Source organism: Triturus cristatus, chromosome 4_1 (genome assembly GCF_964204655.1).
Source record: "Triturus cristatus chromosome 4_1, aTriCri1.1, whole genome shotgun sequence".
Lineage (NCBI taxonomy): Eukaryota > Metazoa > Chordata > Amphibia > Caudata > Salamandridae > Triturus > Triturus cristatus.
The window spans coordinates 882213611-882236427 of NC_140585.1; the positions used below are offsets into that span (position 1 = coordinate 882213611).

At 41.8% G+C, this 22817-nt stretch overlaps 1 protein-coding gene across 2 annotated transcripts in view; it reads left to right on the forward strand.

The window, feature by feature from the left end:
* The window catches only part of LOC146855704 (endogenous retrovirus group 3 member 1 Env polyprotein-like), a 264638-nt gene that overhangs the window by 135454 nt on the left and 106367 nt on the right, over window positions 1-22817 (forward strand). Inside the window, exons 2-3 of one of the 2 annotated variants that reach the window (XM_085653600.1) lie at window positions 5344-5601; window positions 11927-11994. In XM_085653600.1, the coding sequence (XP_085509726.1) occupies window positions 5460-5601; window positions 11927-11994 (210 nt within the window). In that variant the 5' untranslated portion in view covers window positions 5344-5459. The remainder of the gene's footprint in view (window positions 1-5343; window positions 5602-11926; window positions 11995-22817) is intronic. The other variant, XR_014981370.1, reaches the window with a different exon arrangement.

Consider the following 22817-nt stretch of genomic DNA (forward strand, 5'->3'; position numbering starts at 1 on the left):
TAACATCTAGTATGTAAGTGGTGGCAATAGACGCACTTTGATACCGACATAGAAATTACGCACTCCAGTTAGATGATGGGTACAAATTGCATGAAGCATATATGTAACGATAAAATATTTTCTCCACAGGTATAACGATAAGCAACAGAAGTGCTTTTCTAATCGGGGTAATTGTGATGAACACAACCCCATGTGGTATGGTGGAGGCCGGTATGAATGCCCTTAGCCCACACCTGGTAAATACATACTAAATAAGTTTGTGGCTGTGCGATGTACAGTATGTCTGCAAGCGCTTTGATTGGTATGGTATCTGGTTGGTCAGTTTTTAATAAAGAACTGCTGTTCTACTTGTTTTATCAGCCAATCGGCATCACAAAATGTATTGTCCAGTGAGGCGAATAAATGAACCTTGCGCCCTGACAAATTTGCCAAGACATAAGCAATGGCAATGAAACATGTTGGCCTACTTTGAAAAGGTTAGCAACATGCAGTGCTTTTAACCTGAGTAAGCTCACGACTGTGAATAAAGAGGGCAATCTAACTGTGAGTCTTATCTCAATTTTATTTGTATGGAACACATGGTCATTTGTAAATCACTGGGTTCTTTGTTTTAGGACAATTAATTCTTTCTTTCTGCTCTTTTTTGTCTTTTTACTGGACACAATTCTGTTTTTTCAGTGAGTGGGCAACCGATGATGAAATACGTGGACATACTGGTGAGAACCTGCCGGTAGCCTCCCTGGTGTTGCGTACGTGAGGTGCCCACTTACTCTTTCACTTATTTTGTGTAAGTGTTCTTCACTCCCATGTTGTGGGGTAGGACACATATATTTGCGGATTGACTGACTGCAGTTCATTTGTAAGACATTTGAATTGAGGGTTCTAGGATTGGATTAAACTGGACATGTTGCCAGAGATTGGCTGAGAGGTAGATATCCCCACGTCAGAAGCCTTTCCTGAGATTGAAAAATGATTCACTCTCTTTAATAGCCAGGCCTTTATTGTATTGATGATTGATGAGTGGAGGGCGGCCTGGTTTGGTTTTCCCTCTAAAGCTCCTTGTTGTGAAGATGAAAAGGTCTGTGCCATCCTGCATTCTAAGGGCTTGGCAGAACTATCTGGGGAAGTGGAGTCTGGTAAGTTACATCTCACTAACTGTCACAACACTTCAATGTCCTGTATGCTCTCATCTCAGCTTCTCAGAGTAAGATATATTAAGAGTAAGCCAAAAGTAGTGTGACAAAACATAACTGCTTCATTAAGCATTACTCATAATTCACATGATCATTGTTTGATGTCCAACATACACCAATAATCCCCATTGTGGCCTTTACATATGTCTGTAAAAGAAAAATGCACATTATCCATTCAGAAATGTTGCATGTAATAATGAATTTACAAACTTTTAGGTCAAAAACCGTCAACCACAGTGTGCAGTACGCAGCGCACATTTTGCCTTTAGGCACACTAATGCACTGCACAGATGATGTATGCAGCCGCAGCCCGTGCAGGTAAGAGCGGTGGGGCCATGTGGGGGGGATTTCAATGGACGATGTTGAGGGAAAATTAAATAAATAATACACTTTCACTTATCGTCCATCGAAATCCCCCCCCCAACCTGGCCCACAGCTCTTACCTGCACTGGCCGCGGCTGGATTTGTGTGTTGGAAATTGGAAATGACATGTCAATGGGGTATTTCAAACGTTGACATGTTAGCCGTCATTTGTAGTGGGGTGTGACTTAACAGTCACCAATATTGTCGTTCCAACTGCTAAATCGGTGGATGCCTAACCTCTCATATAGAACATTTGGGACCACCCCCCGCTGGCGGAAGTCGACTGCCTGGTGGGCGGTTTCATCCACGGCCGACAAAGCCATAGGCTAACGCTGGTGATTGTGATGGTAGCGGTCGAGTGGCTGTGTCCATCTACGTTGATAACCATGAACGTGGCGTACATGTACGCCACCGTTTAAAAAATAACTCACTTGCCTCCTGGCACTGCTGCTATCAACACCTCCTCCACTTTAGCTGCTGTTTGCCATCTCTGGGAGCAATCATGCCAGGCCAAGCAGGTGAAAGGGGCTGTCCCTTCTCTGAAGGGGAGCTGAGGAACCTGGTTGGAGAGGTCCGTCCCCTGTATGGCCAGGGCTATGGATCACCAGACGAACAGGTACCCTTGTCAAATACATGTTTTACACTGTTCAACTTCATCCTTTCCATTCCTATCGGCTACAATGTGCTTCTGAGTGTCAGAGTGAAATCTGAATTTTTATTGTGAAATGTTGTGGTCCCTACATAGGACAATCCTGTAATGGATTATGGGCCACTGTGACGTGTGTCAAGCCCTATATCCTACTTGTGTTGCATGGACATATCTATGCATGTATACATTTTGTAGTGCTTATGATATATTTGTTAATCGAATCATGGTAAATGCACAAAGAAAGGTCTCTGCTTTACAGCATGACTGTGTCTGCATACGGTAAGAAGCAGTTGAGGATGATGTTAGCTATGTGTACACACACACATATAACTCAGCCCACATCAGGCTTCTCCAAACTGTTGTCTGGGAGCTAGCTATACCTTATAGACCCCTTTGGAATTCCACACAACCTTGAGGTCACATATTTGATGGTCAGAAAATTTACTTTCACGTATTCAATTGGTGGAATTCTGGTGTTCATTTGGGATCAGTATGCTCAGCCTGCAGAGATCAAGGCCTGACAATTAGTTGTGCCCATTATGGGCCATGGCGCAGGTTGGGGCAGAGTTACTGTGACAATACAACTGATGCACAGATTATTCTCTCTGTAGATCTGCAGATCCTTGGATGTTCGCAAAGTTTGTTTTCTGAATCAATAGTAGCCTTGATTGCTTTTACATAAACTACATTTGGAATGGTGACTGAGGTAACCCCCTGACCTGATACTTCTTTCCATTTATCCACATTGTCAATATGTGTCATTTACTTATGACAGGCCCCTTACTCCCACAGGTCTGTTGTCACTTTTTCATAAGTCATGCTTGCACTGCACAGGCCTATTGCACATGTGACACACTAACAGTGTAGATAGTTGGTTACTTCTAAAGAGATTTAGATATGTGACTTCCCAGCTTTGTTACATTCAATCCAATCATAAAAGACATACAATGTTATGTTGACTGTCATACCTGTAACAGTGCCACATATGGCAAAAGGTGTGTCCTTTCATGGGAGTACATACCACACAAGCTCAATCAGACGTAGTAGGATATCCGAGTAAGTATTCCACAAGTCCGCACATACCCAGAGAGGAAGGTCTCAGTGACACACATATCAGCCTTTTCATTGTAACCTTAGTCTTAGGATGTAGTCTATACCGTGGTACCAGGCTCTATGGACTGTATTCATCAAGTCAATGCACTTGGCGGTAAATGTGTCTCTATAGTCATGCACAAGTAGTTTACCATTTCAAAGGTCACAATGGTGTGTTGTGTGTCATTGTACCGTACATCACAATACATGTAGGATGGCCCTGGGCTACATGATGTTAGTGGGCTGGCTTAGTCAGTGTAGGTCATGACCAGGATTGAGGATACTCAGCAGATGACTTCTTTCAACTCTCTCCCCGGTTCTCCTTAAAGGTCTTACCAACCTTTTTAACATGTTCTTAAATCAAGCAGCAGTTCCCATTAAATTGAAATCAGCCAGGGTCAAACCAATCGTTAAAAAACAGTCGGCAGATCCTAAAGAGCTTAATAACTGTCTGCCAATTTCTTTGCTTCCCTGCTCTGGAAAAGTTCTTCAGTCCCTGGTTAATATACAATTAACAACCCATCTAGAAAGCCATCAACTGTTAGATCCTTCTCAGTCAGGTTTTAGGACTGGCTTCAGCACTGAAACATCCTTGTCAGAGGTAGTCAACAACATTAGACTTGCCCAGAACATGATGGACAGTCAGCAATGCTGGTCCTGTTAGATCTATCGGCAGCCTTCAACACCATCTCCCACAGAACTTTAGAACAAAGGTTGCGGGAGATGGGAATTGGAGGAAAGGTCTTGAACTGGCTCAGCAACTACCTAAAAGGTCGAACCACTGCTCGCTGTACAAATAGGCATACTAGTTTCCCGCAGTTTGATGGTAGATAGGGGAGTCCCCCAGGGATCGATACTCAGTACCATGCTTTTTAACCTCTATGTGGCTCCTTTGGCCAAGGTAATTAGATCTTATGGGTTTGATGTAGTGTCATATGCTGATGACACTCAGTTGTTAATCACTCTCGGACCCAATCCTACAGACATCAGAATCAGATTCAAAAGCTGTATGACACACATAAACACCTGAATTCAAACTAACCATCTTCAACTCAATGCCAGTAAGACCGAGGTAATATTATTTGGAAAAGCACAAGAACCCTGGTCCAATGACTGGTGGCCTGCGAGCCTAGGCCCCTGTCCATCTCCTAAGCCCATGGTACGTAACCTTGGAGTAAAAATAGACGACAAACTGTCCATGAAAGACCAAGTAAATCATGTCCTGTGCACCTCCTATGGTATAATGCGAACCCTATGTAAAAGCTTCTGTTGGATTCCAATGGAATCAAGGAAACCTCTCATTCAGGGTCTAATAATCAGTTGTCTGGACTATGGAAATGCACTGATGGCTTCAATCAATGAAGAGCTATATACCAGACTCCAGGTGTTGCAGAACACCGCTGCCAGACTGGTGTTGAATCTTCCATCACGGTCTCCGTCTGCCCCCAATTTAAAAGCTCTACACTGGCTCCCTAGTGAGAAACGTGTTAGTTTCAAAATAATCTGCCTGGTACATAAGACCATGCATGGAAATGGGCTGATTTACATGGCCAAGAAACTTAACTGGTATACACCAAAAAGGAATCTTAGGTCAGGAACAAAACATCTACTCACCCTTTTCAGGGTCCATACCACCAGAAATAGCGGCAGATCCCTTTCCCATTTAGCTCCCCTCTTCTGGAATGAGCTTCCAATGCAGCTCTGAATGATCACAGATGATCACAAATCGTTCATAAAGTAGCATAAAACCTGGCTGTTCTGAAAGTTTTTTCCCTTTTTATGCCAGGAGGCTTTAACTTCATTTGAACCCGCTACAGTGCTTTGAGACCCCCGGGTGATATGTGCGCTCAATAAAAACCTTATAACATATTATAACATAACAATAGTGTTTAGTCATGTTTTTGTAGTGCTTAGCATGTGATATTCACACATGTAGGGGGTTAACTATTGGTTAATGCTTATGCTAGGTGTATACATAATGTTTACCAAACAGATATTCACAAACTTGAGTTACAGTCTGTTTGTTCATCTATTGCATCCATACAGGTCAACACCCATCAGAAGAAAGCCATTTTGAGAGCCATCGCCTGGAAGGTGTGGACCCTGGGGGTCTTTAACTGGTGCAGCATCCATTGCAGGAAGAGGTGGAAGGACCTGAGGTGATGGAAGAACGTGGAGGTCCAGCTGAGGAACTCCTCCCAACGTGGACGGGGGCGCACCGGACCCTGGCTCAACTAATGGCCTGCATGCTGGCAGTGGATTACCTTGATGGGCATTTGAGGACCCGACAGAAGCTACAATGGGGTGAGTTCTGTCCAGAGTCATACATTACATTGCCAACTTTGTGTGTTGCAGACAGGCATTTCCACATCAAGATTGGGGGTGGCCCATGTGTGCCGCACAAGAAGAGTTTTTGTTTGTGTAGGTCTGGTAGTAGGTGCATGCTGATGTGCTGTGCCTATTGTCTTTATGGCCAGGAACACAACAGAGTCCAGTCCACTGCCAATTTGCTGTCTTAAGCAGACACCTGACTGAGTGAACTGATAATTCATCTCATGTTATTTGAAGGTGACAATTTTACCAAACAGGCAACTTGTCTTCCTTGTGTAAGGAGTGAGGTTCTTTCTCTACTGTCTCACATGTGACATGGCATACAGTGCACTCTTTTGCAGTGGCCGTAAAAAACGTCCCATTGGTAAGTTGTGATAAAACAGTGACATGAGTATGCAAACATCACTGGTGCCATCAGCATTAGTGCCTACATGTTGCCCAGTTTACATTTCCCTGTTGTTACTTCATCAGCAATAGTGTTTCAAAATTAATTCACTGACTGGTGACACACATCAGGGAGTGAGATGTCGAACCGTAGAGATCACATGTGAGTGACTACATTCATCCTTACGAGGCAATTTGAGTTTTGTATACCAAAGAGCGCTGTGATGTGCCATCCCATTAGGACTTTAGTGATACCACATCTTCATGTCATAGATATTCACTGATATCCAACAACCTTTAAAAGTGTATTGGCCTGTAGGAATGCAATCAATGAATGGCATTATCACCTCCACCAAGAGGGATTGGGGATGTTCATAGGGCTATATGAAGTCTTATACTGTGTGAATTTGGAGTATCTATCTCCCAAAACTTTCGCCCTCAATGTCTCAAGTCTACTTTTCTATGCTACATGGGAAACATAGCTAAACTTCTTCCATTACTTCTTTCATGAGACTTTTCAGGTTTTGGACATATGATGACGTTTCAAGTCAAAGTAACTCCGGGCGTCGTACTCCGCTCCGCCAGCGGAGTTTGCAGATTTTTACCAACTCCGCGCTCTGCTGGGAACACGAAGTTGGGCAAAACTCTGACTCCGTGGCAGAGCAGAGTACGAGGCCAGCCCCTTAAAAAAAAAATTATACCCACTTACCTTGTCTTCTGCCTGCCCTCCTTCTCGCTGCGGTGTCTCCTTTCTTCCATCGTCCTCCTCCTCATGTCCCCTTACCTATTACGTCTTGCGTGAACTGCGCAGTTCACGCAAGACATAATACGTAAGGGGACGAGAGGAGGAGGATGACGGAAGAAGGGAGACATTGCGGCGAGGAGGAGGTGTAGTATGTCCATGGTATTTATTCATCGCCTGCTCCTTTAATTATCCTTATTCCACCATTGGAATCTTAAATCCCTGTTATTCCAAGTTCTGCTCCCCACGACAGTTGTGGTTTGATCTTTCATCTGTCAGCACCTCTGCCATGGGCTCCCTACCTTGTAACCTAAAATAAATCCTTCTATTTAAACCAAGACGGAGTGGACAGAAGATCGTTTATTACTACTGATTTGTGCACTACAATTTGGTACCAGGAATGGGGTGCTGTTTCGAAAGTCAAAAGTGGATCGGATTTGCTGGAACCCACCGGTTTCGAACTTTTGGTCTCGGCCCATCAGAACTGTTGTTCCTTAAGGTGGGTCAGACACTTATTTAAGGATAAAGGAAATATATATATATTTCACAACGATATTGCCACGATCTTATCCCCACCGTAATTCAGGCGCGCACTCTTCCTTCAAATGTCAACGCTTCTACTCACCTTTGTGCCCTCATCCTGAATCCCTTACGTTCATAAGTTCCAGTCTCTTCTTTCCTTCCTTCAGAAGTTTAGAGCGAGGCTGGCAGAGGATTGTGGGATTTGTGCTGACGTCACTGTGCAGAACGTAAGGGTTTGAGTAAGCACACCAATGCGGAATGCAGATGATTGTGGGAGCGTATTGACGCTATACGTTCAGCGGCCATTTTGAGTAAGTTGGGAAGTTATTTCCTGTTACTTCCGACTTTATCTTGTCAATTTCGTCATTTTAACGATCGTGTGACGCCTCATTCGGTGATTCACACACCTATATGACTTTTGGAAATATTCACTCCGAATTTTGTGCTGCAATCATTTCTTTCTACTTCAAGATAATACAGAATTGTCTCCTTCAACTATTTGTGAGTGACTAGTTAGTCTACATTTCAGTTATTCCACATTTATTGTGCATCTTATATTATTTAATTTTGTGGCATCATAAACTATTTCTGTTTTACAACAAGTATCATTATGGCAACTGCTCAAGGTGTCATCCAACCTGCACCTTTTCTACAGAAACCAGGGAAACCAGAACTAAAATGGGCAGAATGGCTACAAGATTTCGAAAATTATTTGACTGCAATTGATGCTGATGGCTACACACCTACAAGGAAATTAGCACTATTACTTAACCATTTGGGTGCTGCTAGACGCAGAGTATTTGAAAACCTTCCACATTTTCCTGCACCTGTGTCCAAAGATGCTACTTGGAACGTTTTCATTGAGGCTAAATTACGTATGGGGAAACAATACTCAGACTCAACAAGTGTTCTCTTAGAGAGATTTAATTTTGCAATGTGCAAACAATCCTCAGAAGAATCAGTGGAGGATTATATTGCAAGTTTAAGAGTTCTAGCTGAGAAATTTGATTTTGGTGCTAATGTTGATACCTACATAAGGGATCAATTTGTGTTTTATTGTTACTCAAAAAAAAATACAAGAACGTCTACTCACCTCTTGTAATCCTACTTTGGCTGAAACGATCGATATCGCTATTGAGAGGTCGATCGTTACATCCAAAGTTTTGTCCAGCGCCCAACCCCTACAATTTTCTACACAAAATAATACACAACCTGTCGATCCTCAGACTATGAATTGTGTTTCTGAAGAAAACACCGTTTGTGCTATATATTCAAAAGAAATTATGAGAGAAAATATATAAAAAATCAACCTACGAGACCACAATTAATTTGTTTCCAGTGTGGTTCAAGAAATCACATTGGAAACAATCCAACCTGTCCCGCCCTAGGAAAGAATTGTGTTAAATGCCAGAAATCTGGACATTTCCAAAGTGTATGTAATAAAAGATCAAACACTGCTTTCAATAACTCTAACAGCAATTCTAGCAGAGTCAGAATTGCTAATGTTACTGTTGATTCTCCTGAGGTTCAAGATTGCACTTCTCAATTTAATATTGTAGTCATGATTGATGTCTCTGAGTGTTCTGACAAGCCCATCAAAGGGCCGTTTGTTGATATTTCCATTGATAACAAAGTTATTTTCGCCATGGTGGACTCAGGTGCCCCAGTCGCTATTCTTGCAGACACTACATTCTACAAATTATGGCCTGACAGCCTACCACTAATTGCTCCCGAGATCAACCCAAAAGCATTTGGGGAACAAGATATTGATTTAGTGGGATATTTTTGGGACATACTCACGTGTTTAGGTAGATCGATCAAAACTAAAATTTATGTAGCAGTTAAAGGCAGAGATATCATCGGATGGAAGGATCTTGCTCTTTTAGGCATCATTCTCGTCCTGGACAAGATCCTCCCATTGTACTGGGTGATTTGCCTTCCAACATACTATCCATCAATGGTCAAGATTCTGTCATCAATAAGTTGGCACAATCTTTTCCCAACGTATTCAAAAATTCAGTGGGCACTTATGGACAATCTTTTTGGTGAATTTACCCAAGTGCAGGCATTTCAAGATGACATTTTAGTCCACACGGAAACTAAAGAAGAGCACTTACTTATCCTCAATAAAGCATTTTCAATCTTACAAGACAAAGGCATGACCATAAAAGTTAACAAATGCAAATTGCTGGTTCATGAAGTTGAATATTTCGGGCATCTAATTTCTAACGAAGGCATCAAACCTAAATTTTGCAATACTGAAGCAATAAATACGCAATGCTCCTCCCCCTACCGATAAAGACGCTTTGCGTTCTTTCCTTGGTCTTTGTGAGTATTATGCTAGGTTTTTGCCTGGCTACGCACAAATAATACAACCATTGAGGTGTCTACTTAAAAAAGGTTGCAAATTTGTATGAAATGACACACTTCAAGAAAGTTTTAGTAAAGTGAAACTGTTAGTCATAAATGCGCCTGCACTACACCCTTTTGTTCAAAAAGCCAGTCCTTTCATGTCAGTGGATGCAAGCCAAAAAGGCCTCAGTGCAGTATTTAGCCAATGGGTAGATGGTAAAGAGAGTACTATTGCCTTTGCATCTCGTGCTTTAACACCCACCGAATGCAACTATAGTACCATTGAACGTGAAGCACTTGCCATTGTTTGGGCTGTCCAAAAATTCAAAAATTCAAAACCTACATTTGGGGTATTCCTTGTGAAATATTTACTGATCACAAACCTTTAGTCTCTCTACTTTCTGGTAATGGTTTAGGAAAATCATCTGCAAGACTGGTAAGATAACTCTCTAAATTACAGGAGCACAATCTCATGATAAAATACATCCAAGGAGGGAAACATGTATGTGTAGACTGTCTCTCTCCCATTCCCCTTCCCGATTGTAGTGAAGGTGAAGATAATTTTAGTAAAGATTGTGTCGTTGGTTTAATTGATGCTGTTGCTATGTGTTCTAACAATATCTCTCAGGATGAATGGGCATCCGCTATGGCACTAGATGAAACTCTAAAAAAAAGTCGAAATCTACATTAAAACTAAATGGCCTAATTTTAAAAGTCTTAGTAACGAGCTAAAATCTTTTGCACAAATCAGTGAAGAACTCTCATTTGAAAATGGAGTTTGTGTCAGGAATGGGCTTTTTATTCCTCCAGTTTCACTAAGAGACACAATCATACATTTTGCACATGAGGGCCACTTTGGTACCTCTGCAACTTGCAAAAAACTTAAGAGCATTTATTGGTGGCCAAGCTTAGACAAACAAGTAAGTCTTTTTATAGAGAATTGTTCTACCTGCGTTGTTTCTGACAAACACTGGAAGACTAACAAAAAGCCTTTATTTCCTGTGCCATTTCCTGATCTCCCTTGGGATAAAATAGCTGTAGATTTTTCAGGACCATTCTCCTTACAGCCATCAGATAAAAGATATTGCATTGTTGCAATTGATTACCATTCAAAATGGATTTACTATTCATTTGTACAAGCAGCGAATTCTTCTACAGTTATATCTTCTCTACAAAATATTTTTAATATTGAAGGCACTCCAAATTGTGTTGTCACCGACAATGGCCAACATTTTCTGTCTAATCAAGTTACTGATTTCTTACAAAGCCATGATGTACAACATCTCAAAGTTGCCTTATATAGTCCTTCTTCAAATGGACTTGTTGAGAGAGCGAACCGGTTCATAAAAGAAGGAGTCCAAACTGCTCTAGCTTCTAATGTTGATGTGGGTGACTTTTTACAAAATAAAATATGGGCATATCTTAATACACCACATTCCACTACTAATGTTAGACCATTTAAAGCTCTTAGAGGCAGAGAAGCTAATTCCAAACTTATGCCGAGATGGTTCAACAATTTGGCAGCAGGTTCTGATTTAGAAAAGAAAAGAAAAATGTTAACAGATCCTCAAACGACAAAAAAGACTGTTACTGATAAACAGCTAATACAAAATAAATATTATGATGGACACTCTAAATTTCAACATACTGACATAAAAACTAATGATTGGGTTCTCATCAAAAAACCTTTTAAAGTATGTAAAGGTCAGTCTAGATTTACCTTACCTGTTTGTGTAATTAAAGTTACAAAACCTTCTGTTCTTTTAGAAAACAGAGGATGGTGGAGTAAGAACAATGTTGTTAAAGTTACTAAATCTCAAGTTCACATCTTCAACAAAGTCTATGCTAACAGGGATGTTGAAAATGATTCTGATTTCCCTTTTGGTCCTGGCTTTGACATCACCTCTTCTCAAACTGGTAACCCTACTATTTCTACTCATAATCCTCCTTCATGCTCTTCACAAGATGTTTTACCTACTCATTCCTCTGTTATTGAAGCAAATGTACGCAACCATCGCATCTGCAAGTTACCCATCAAGCTCAGAGATTATGTATTGCACTAATATTTATCTGTATAGTTTTTTTTTTTTGATGGGAGGGGGGTATGTAGTATGTCACATGTTATTTATTCATCGCCTGCTCCTTTAATTATCCTTATTCCACCATTGGAATCTTAAGTCCCTGTTATTCCAAGTTCTGCTCCCCACGACAGTTGCGGTTTGATCTTTCATCTGTCAGCACCTCTGCCGTGGGTTCCCTACCTTGTAACCTAAAATAAATCCTTCTATTTAAACCAAGGCGGAGTGGACAGAAGATCGTTTATTACTACTGATTCGTGCACTGCAGGAGGGCAGGCAGAAGACCAGGTAAGTGGGTTTTTTAAAAAAAAATTAAGACTTTTGTGGTCCCTGAGCAGAGCGGAGTGGAGCTCCACGTAGTTCCACTGAGTTGTTTTTTTTTTAACTCCGTGGAACTACGCGGAGCACCACTACGCATACTCCACCCAGGGTTAGTCAAAAGTGTCATCAGTGTGCAATGAGCATTTGCATGTGACATGATTTCTGCTACAGTACAAAAGAGTACCTCTCAGACCAAGGATTAATAGTTATTTCATCAGTGAAGTGCTTCAAAAGTTGTCTCCACTTATGTACATTTAATGAACTTCAATTATTTATACAGTCTTAATGAAAAAAATGCTATTGTTTTCCCTATCTAACATAGATATGTAAAGCTCACGAAATCATTACTCCTAAAGCAGATAGGTTGACTGTATCAAACATTTATTTTTGGGATGAAATGACTAAATGAAACAATAACATGCATCACTACATTTAGAACAAAATCAATACATTAATCAAAACAAAACACAAATAAAGAACTAAAAAAACAATTCATGGATACATTCTACAAAGTGGACATACTTTAACGTTATGTACATTAGGACAAAATAAACATACTATACAATAGATATGCCATATTGGACTGCTATGCCACTTATTTAATATAGTGAATCTTGTATGCCCTAATTTGTTCTGAAATCGGGATCTTATTACTGGTGTTCTCGATTTTACACTACTGAGGGTTCCTAGATGAGGTCAGCGAAAAGGTGTAAATGTTCTTGACTAAGCCATCTAAGTTGAGCTTATTCAATGCTTTTAGGCAATAAGTTCCAACGTAGTGACTCTTAGCCTCAGAATATATATGCTGACGCGTTTCAACATTCGTAGTTGGACCGGGGAAAATATTTCAATAAAAGGTCTTCCTCAGGGCTGGGACACTTGTGTAGGACACTGCGGGGTTCCTAATCATGTATTCACAACCAGGGCTTAGGCGGAACTAGGTCCGTGAAGGAGATTGAAGATCAGGTATCTTCACATTTATTTGTCCTTTTTTCTATGAAGTATCTGGAAAAGGATTTGTCCAGGAATCTCTTTATATCCTCTCTGGCAGGATCACGTCTGTCGGCTCCTGCAATCGAGTTGGTGGCTTCACTGATTAAATAACTATTGAACCTTGCTCTGAGAGGTACTCTGTTGTTGTAACGTCTTCTTGATTCCAGCTTCTCCAGCCCTAAACGGAATCACTCCCCCCATTAGAGACCCCATGATTTCTGCTACAGCACATATTGATGGTACATGGGTCTTAAACTTCATGACACCAGGATCTGTTTTAAGAAAAATGAATATTTGTTGAAATCTGGGCGTTGTGTGAACATAGTGTAAATGTAACAATTGTATCCATCCTATTTGGTGACATAATTTTAGTATGGTATACTACAAGTACCAAAGCATAAAAGGCGATCAACTATCCTAATATGGACATAAGGATGGAGTGTAGACAAGTCCATCAATGCCTTTGGAGCTGGTGGGGTTATGTAGCTTGTATGCATGTACTCATGCTAATTTTGAAGCCTATATAGTGAACCATGAAGTTGCTGTGATATGTGCACTTATAAATGTTTTCTGTTGATTGGTGATAGTCAGGTGTGGAAACGCAGTTAAAATTATCGTAATTCTACTATACATGTCATTTCAGATTTATCCAGGGCAAGCAAAAGAGAAGGGGCCAACGTCGTTGGGGACACACCTGGCCACAGGGGTTCCGGATGTGACAGCATAGACAGGGAGGGACCAAATGACCAGGAAGGTGTGGGGAGTGCCACGGAGGATACAAGCTCAAGTGGGAGACATCGTTTACTACGAATGCGCTACAACGCATTCCATTACAATTCTGTCATTACAACGACCGCGTTGTTTCAACACAAACCATTAAATCGCAAGGCATTTCAACAACTTGCTGTAGAGGGCGCACTGGTGTTGGATTTACAATCCAACACCGTCCCTGCTTTTGCACAAACTGGAGTAGGAATAGTAAATAATACTATTCCTAACTTCAGTGTGCCCCCTACAGCAAGTCATTGTAACGACTTGCGATGTAATAGTTCACGTTGAAACAAAACAGTCATTGTCACAACCGCGTTGTAATGGAATGCGTTGTAGCGCATTCGTAGTAAAGAGACATATTCGCTCAAGTTCTTCATCATCTGAGTCATCCTGTAATGGACACTACCGAGTGGTGGTGAATCACACAAGATTAGTTCTAGGCCCATCCTTGTCTGCTACCCCCAGTTCCATCACCACCCTCCCTGTTGTATCCCAAACAATTGGCCTGGCCCGCTCCCCATCTCCCTCACTCCAGGCACTTCAGCCCCTGCCCTTTCCCCTGTTACCCCCGCTGCCCTGAGTGAGGAAGTTATTGATCTCCTGATGAACATCTCTGTGGGTTAGACTGTACTCCTAAATGCCATCCAGGGGCAAGGCATCCAGATGACACAGATGATGGCCTTCCTGACAGGCATCACTGTGCTATGTCTGGCCTACAGAGGTATTTTCAGTCTCTGGCCTACCCCCTCAAGGCAGCCGTCCACCCATCCGAACATTCCACCCCACCTCCTGCTCCTTCCCCATCCAAATTCCCTATTCTCATGCCTGTCCCAAACAAACTCATACATCCACACGCACATACTTCATCAGACCCAGGCACCACACAAAAAACATAAACAGCAGAAAAGTCACAGGCATGCAACCACTCACCAGACACTCCCCCTCACTACCACCTCCACCCCAACATACCCCCAGACACTACACCCAAAGATGCATCCCCAACCACGAACATACCCCTCAGATTCCATACCAACATCCAAAGTCCCATCCCCAACCACCAGTATTGCCGCAGACAGCACACCAACACCCACATACCCATCCACAACCACCAGCATTCCTGCAGACACCACACCAACACCCACAGACCCATCCCCAACAACCAGCATTCCCGCAGATAGCACACCAACACCCACAGACCCATTCCCAACCAACAACATCCCTGCAGGCACCACACCAACACCCACAGACCCATCCCCAACCACCAGCATTTCCACAGATACCACACCAACACCCACAGACCCATCTACAACAAACAGCATTCCCAGCACGTCCACATCACACACACCCAAAAAATCCAAAGCTCGCAGTCACCCAAACAACAGACATCTATAAAACACACAACAGATAGAGCACACACACCTCTCACTTCCACTCCCTCTACCTCCCAAACCTAACTCCCTCCTAAACACCCTGCCCATTTTACTCATTAAAGTGTATCAACCCTGTAAAATCCAGCCCCACCTCCGAAAGTCAAAACAACGTCTCCCAAACCCCAACCCATCCCTTCCATATCCAAAGCCACCCCTGTAAAACCTGATCCCCACCCTACTAAAGCCATCCATACCCTTAAGAAGTCCAAGAAAACCCCTCCCAAATCCAAACCCACCTCTCCTTTAACTTACCTCTCCCACCTCCCAAGTACCATCTCCGAGATGCCTGCCATGCCCAATGGATGCCCTTTTGTGCAGAGGTTCCCTGTCAGTGTCAGTAAGGATAAGTTTATTGGCAGAGCAGTGTGTTGTGCCACAGATTGTTCAAAAGGACTGGCCATTGGCCTTTGTTTTACTTGATATTTTGTTATCCAATCATTAAACGTTTTCTTAGTTTAGAAGACATTAGTCCTGCCATTACTTTTCTAATCATTTCATGTTATTGGATAGTTAGTGATATTTGAGTACAGTTGTGTTTGTTTCATCTCTGATTCCTAATCCAGTTGAAATGATTAGAATGATCTGACCTTGGTACCAGTGCTGGAGTTACACAGGACAAAGGGAAATGTTGATTGGATGGATATGTGGGATGAAATCCAATTGGGGCTGACATTGAATTGGGTGTTATATTATATGGTAAGTATTTCAGCTCGGCCTGGCCAATCTCAACATTATTTACGTTGCAATACTCCCTATGATGTAGGTTGGAGATGTGTTTCATGTGTTCAAGTTAGATATTTGTTTATCCACACATGGAGGGTGTTAAATTGTCATACCTTTGTAGACATTTGTATGGACATGTACCCATTTTCCGGTGTGTCCCTTACACCTACATTATTTAAATGTGTGACAAATGCTATGAGTGCTGTGTTCGGTTTGTTTGGTTTCATTACTTGCACTTACACATTTCCTACACATACATGGTGTTTTGTTATACTGTTGGTTGCTAAAATTTGTCATATTATATTCTATATATAACCCTGGATATTTTCACCTTCACACCGGAGTGGCTTTCTTTTTCCTGCTAGGAACACAGGGATTCTCGTATGCATATGCAAGCGGCGGCGTCTGCTAACGATCCCCGACTCGAGAGAAAGGGCAGTGTTCTTCCCGCCAGCACGTCTTTTGGAAACTGATTCAGACACGCCCGCCGGCTGTTGACCGTCAGGAGCTGGAGCTCCGCACACCATCGCTGAGGATACAAAACAGGCAGGTGAGCGCCCGACAAGCGCTTACAGTGAAAGCGAACTGCCCCGTAAACTAAACCACTCCTAAAACACCCTTGCAGGAGCGGAGTCCTGGTCACGCCAGAGTCCGCCAGTAAAAGTATTACGTAAGCGCGGTTGTGTGGGAAACCGACTGCTGGTCTGAACATAATGGAGTTTAGCAAAAGAATGGCAAAAGAGTTGTTAAAGGGACGGGAAGCGTCAGCAAACCTGATTTTTAAAAGGAACACAGAGTCAGAGGGGAATGCTGGCATCCAACCTGCAGCAGCGCAAACAACATCGACAATCAAGCAAAAGGGGAATCTGCTCGAGAGGCTACGCAAGAAAGAAACAAGTAGATGGTGGGAGGCCACCTCTCTGCAAAACTAGCTTGAAGTCAATAGAATTTCCAGAGGACTAAGGATTTTCATTATTCCCAAGCTAAGCACCCCAAAGCCACAGTTGTTGAAAGACTGGACTTACAATACCAATACTTGTTCAAAGAACATGCTGCACTTGCTGATTAAAAATGCGTGGAACGAACACAAGCAACTCACGCAGCAAATCCAAGCAGTCATGGATGATCTAGAAAAAAACACAAATCAAAATTAAGTAAAAAGTGTTCTTGCCTCCATGGATGACAGAATTAAGGCCTTTGAAAAAGGAGTAACTGAAAGAAAGGAAAGGAAATTCCAGCGAGACGAGAAAGATTACCGCACTGGGCGGATATTAACCTTCACAAGGAAATTTGGCAAGATGAGAGCTGACATGGCAAAGGACAAGCCGCTGGGTGTTGCAGACAGATGTGTCAGCGGGTCCATAACTGATATGAGTTCTGATCAAGAATCCATCGATAGCAATTCATCGAATCAGTGAGAAATGTCTCCTTTTTTCGAGGCGCTACGCCTCATTCAGAGGAATCAAGAACAGTCAGTTAGGGGAAAACCAGGATGAAGAGGAAGAGGCGCCAACATGAGAGCCAAAAAGAACAGCAATACTGGTGTTGGAACGAGGAGCCAGAATACAAAGAGAAAGTAATGGAGGACAACACACAACAACTGACGGTAATGAAACTTTCAGATAGAATCATAACTGACACTGAAGAACAAGTCCTCAAACTAGGCCTCTCCTTTTGCCCCGAAAGGACTATGCACAAACACGTATCGATTTATACCAATTTGTACATAAGGTAAAATTGTTTAAAATGCATGCCCAATATGAGGAAATGATAATGTCAGGAATGAGATTGCACCCAGTCAAACGAGTAATGTGTCACCAGCATTAGCTATTGCAGACATCCCCACACTGAATGTCCTACATAACCTACAAGAGCAAACACTGGTGGCCAGTAGCTCCCAAGATCCTCTTGACCCTGCACATAATGATGGTGCATTACACACACTAGGTATCGATACAGGGGCACCCAATCTAACACAATTCAGAGCACCATCTAAGTTCATACCACAAACTGCGAAAGACAACATTGATTTATTTCACGAGATAGTTAGCAATGATCTACTTAAACTCACACACACTAGTTCTAGAATGAGAAACACCACGAAAGAACAGTGGGATGTGGTTACTAGACTCCAAAAAGATGATAAAATTGTTATCAAATCATCCCACAAGGGAGGCAACATTGTTGTTATGGACAAGGACAAGTACGTACAGGAGGCCCTAAGACAGCTGAATAACACCACATGCTACGAAAGGGTAGATAAATCTCATCTAGCGATCAGATACCATGAGCTCCTAAAAAACTGGTTTGACAAAAAACTCCTAAGCTATAACGAAAGACAGTTCCTACTTAATGAAACACCAACTACACCTACTTTTTACCTTTTACCAAGGGTACATAATGATCCAACAAACCCTCCTGGTCGTCCCATCGTATCCTCCAAAAACAGCTTACTGGAAAAAAAACTCTGTCTTTGTAGACCATTTCTTATTCCCATACGTGAAAGACCTGAACTCTTACATTAGGGACACAAAGGATTTTCTACAGAAGATCCAAAACCTACACAGGAAGAAAGATTATTGGTTGGTCTGCCTAGACGTTGAAAGCCTCTATACAAGCATTAGACCCACAGATGGCCTTAAAGCTTGCCAACACTTCCTAAAAGCGAGGAACATTGAGTTTCTGGAACACACACAAATGATTTTACAAATGATCGAAATCTGCCTCACAGAAAATGTATTTATGTTTGATGGGAAGTGGTATAAGCAACTACAGGGCACTTCCATGGGTACCTGCTTCGCCCCCAGCTATGCCAATCTTGTGGTAGACTGGTGGGAGAAGCAGGTCCTATGGAGTGAGGAGATGGAACCCTGGTCCAACAGGATTGGACTGTGGCTAAGATTTATTGATGATGTGTTCTATGTGTGGGAGGGTGAAGACTGTGATCTCCTTGAATTTGTCAAACGTTTGAACTGTAACACCATGAATTTGAACTTCACTATGCAACACAGCCAGGACACCATTGATTTCCTCAACATCAGATTGACCATTAGTGAAGGCAAAATAACAACCGATCTTTACAGAGAAAAGACCGCAGGGAATTCCATCCTCCGCTCAGCTAGCTGCCATCCCCCTGATTTTAGATGGACCATCCCCTACAGCAAGCTCCTTAGAGCGAAACGCAACTGCAGCACAGAAGCCTCCTATGAAAGAACGAAGAATAACATGGTTAAGAGGTTCAAGAAGAGAGGGTACCCGACAAAAATGCTGCGTAGGAGTGTAACCAAAGCAGACACCATCAGTCGTAATGATGCCTTATTCCAACCACCCAAGGCTGACCGCAGACTAGATGAATTGGGGACAACAGTACGCTTCATAACCACATACAATACACAAGCAGGCGAATTGAGAAGTATGCTTAAGAAAAGATGGCATTTCTTAACACAAGATCCACTACTTGAGAAAAAGTTAGGGCACTCACCATCAGTCACCTACAGAAAGAATTTGTCCCTTAAGCACATTCTAGTCAATAGCCACTTACAAAGCAAAAAAAAGACCTGGCTGGAGCAAATGGAAGGCTTCCACAAATGCAGTAAATGGAAAATCCTGCAGCCACAGTGAGAACGTAAGGGAAGTATCACTGCAGAGATCAAAGAAAAAATGGAAAACAACTAAGCCCATTACCTGTGGGACAGAATTCGTAGTCTATGCCATCACATTTCCCTGTGGGAAGTGGTATGTCGATTCGATAACATTCCCAGTTAAGAAAAGAATCCAGGAGCATTGGAGAGCTATAACAAACCGTGACTTCAGTTACAGCACAGCCAGACATTTTAATGAGGCACATGAGGGCGACTGGACGAAAGGCAAATACTTTGGTCTCGCTACCATTCCCAAGCACCCTAGAGGAGGAAATCGAGTATTAGCCTTGCGCAGACTTGAGTCAAGACTGATTTTGCAGACCTGCAGCAGGTTACCCACAGGGATGAATAATGACGAGGAACTATATGTACACTTGTAAAATATACTGTCGCTTTTTGTTGCCCAACTCCTTCAGTTCCTTTTTTGTGAGACCTGGTGGTCTCCACTTTTTTAAATTCACTTTACATTGGTTGAGTAGTACTGAGTTCATGATTTCTCTCGGTGTCTGCTACACATGAACTATTTTCTCCGTAAGGTGACATATGTAATGTTTTATGTGTTGTTACACTGTTACAAAATATGGTCAAATCTGTGGTTATGGTGTAGTATCAATCAATATATGGAAAGTTAAGAAGAATTCATGTTTTCAAATATACTAACATGCTCTGTCTTTCATATCTCTTAACAGATCATTCAAATACGTCAGAAGGAGGATAGCCACCAGGAGATTGCTAAGAGCACAGGAGATTGAATGACGTTCTCAGGAACAGTCATCTCTCCATTTTGTCACGATAGAGGTAGTTGTAGTCAGCGTCTCACATCGAATATAGCACACCTCCACAATAATACACAATTTAGAAAGGGCATAAGGGTGAAGACAAACATTGCAAAGGGATACGGATAAGCACTGAGTGCATATTTGCAACGGTTACTACTAACCACGATAGTTTCCCTATTCACTTTCCCCAATTCACAATCCCTTCCTCAGTTTCCACTCACTCTATCACTTGTATATCACATGACCTGACATTAGATAACCGATGAATCACTAATGTGATCGTCATTCCCTGACCGAGCTAGACACAGGGTACTTTACCTGATGTGACTGACACGAAGTTCACTCAATGTGAGGGTACTATACCCATGAGCAAGTAGGCACAGCCAAACACATGAATCAAGACACACAGACATCAGATTAATTCACAAACAGTGTCTCATTATGATATTATTATGTATTTACAAAATGTGCATTAACAAGTAAATGATCAAATCATCATGAACATAAAATTCCTATCATTCTACTCACCGAAGTCTTTTATTTACACACTGCGTCATGCTAATCACTGTATCTTTAAATATATGAGGAACTGGCATATAGTCATGTATCCTAGACCTCACCCGAGGTCGAAACGCGTCTTGTTTGCCAAATAAACCCTGGATATTTTCACCTTCACACCGGAGTGGCTCGCTTTTTCTTGCTAGGAACGCAGGGATTCTAAGATGTAAATATATATATATATATACATTACATATATATATATATATATATATATATATATATATATATATATATATATATATATATATATATGTAATGTATATATATAGATATATTCACAGAAAAAACCATAGGTTTCACACATGTTATAGTTAGCTGGACATTTCTCTCGTAAAAAAACATTGAAATTCCCCCGTTATAGTTAGTTCAGCTAACTATAACTCGCGCACCCGCAATCCACTGCTGATGACGTCACATATTACATCACTCATGACATGGTCAGTGACATCACTCATGACATCACTAATGACATCTAAAACGACATCACTGATGACATCACTAATGACGTCAACAATGTGATATGGAATTTCAATGGTTTTTTACGAGAGAAATGTCCAGCTAACTATAACATGTGTGAAACCTATGGTTTTTTCAGTGAATTTGCAAGGTTTTTTAAAAGCTAATTTCTAAATATAACGTGTGTGAAACCTATGTTTTTTTCTGTGTTTTTGCATGGTTTTTTGAATTCTAATTCCTAACTATGTGTGTGAAACCTATGGTTTTTTCATTGTTTTTTTTTTTTTACATCTTTTTTTTTCTTTTTCTTTTTCCCTTTAAACACTATTCTACCTATGTATATATTCATGGTTGTAATGCATTCTTCAATTTATAAAGATTCACCTTTTTTAAATAAATGGTTAGATATAGTTGTATAACATAGTTAATATCTTCAACAAACCTTTTTTTATTTAATTTTTTTAATTTTTTACCGTGCGCTTACCGTAAGCGCATGCTTCGCGTTATGTACGATGAGCGTACGTAATATTTATACTCCGTGTGCGCATGCTTACGCAATTTGCGTAGGCGTCCGTACATCCTACGCGACGCGTAAGCGCATGCTTTACACACGCGCGCGCGCACGTTACGCGGAAGCGTAAGAGCGTGCGTGTAATGTGCATGCGCGCGTGCGCGTGTCTTTCGTACGCGCATGCGTACTTTTACCGGTAAGCTTAACGTGCGCGTACGGTTGGTCATGTGATCAAGAAACAAGACTTTTGATTGGTTTAAACTACTTTCAGTTCCAGAATCTTCCTACACCACACCCATTCCCCTCATTACTGCTTGTGATTCTCTAGGAGAAGGAGCTGAATTGTCTTTGGGATACAATGGCAGAGCAGCAGACCTCTTCTGAGAGTGAGCAGGGCAGCAGCATCATCAGACAGAGAAGGAGGAAACAGAAGAGTTCTTTTATTTGGGAGTATTTTACATTTCCTGAGGGGCAGAAAAAGGTAAATGCTCCTTTAGTTACCTGCTCACTTTGTGAGCGTGTGTTATCTAGAGGTAATCCTAGAAAGAAGTATTCCTTTGGTAATCACACTATGTTGAGACACCTTAGGGATGTTCATTCAAGGACTTATGCTCGACATACTGAAGCAAACCCTTCAGTAAGTCACCTGAGCACAGCCGCAGAAGCTCAGCCGAGTACATCTTCAGCAGCTCAGCCGAGCACTTCCTCTACGGTGGGAGCATCACCCTCTTCTGCTCCACTGGAAACGAACCCTCGATTTCAGAGGGTACAAATGAGGTGCACCAGATGTTATGGTCTAATTGTTCATGGGGAGACCAGTATTTCCCCAATAAACAATAAGATAGACCAGCACATCTGTGGTCCTTGTTAATATTCCCATTCTTTCTTTCCTCTGTCCCTGTATTAACACAACGGCTCTTTTAAG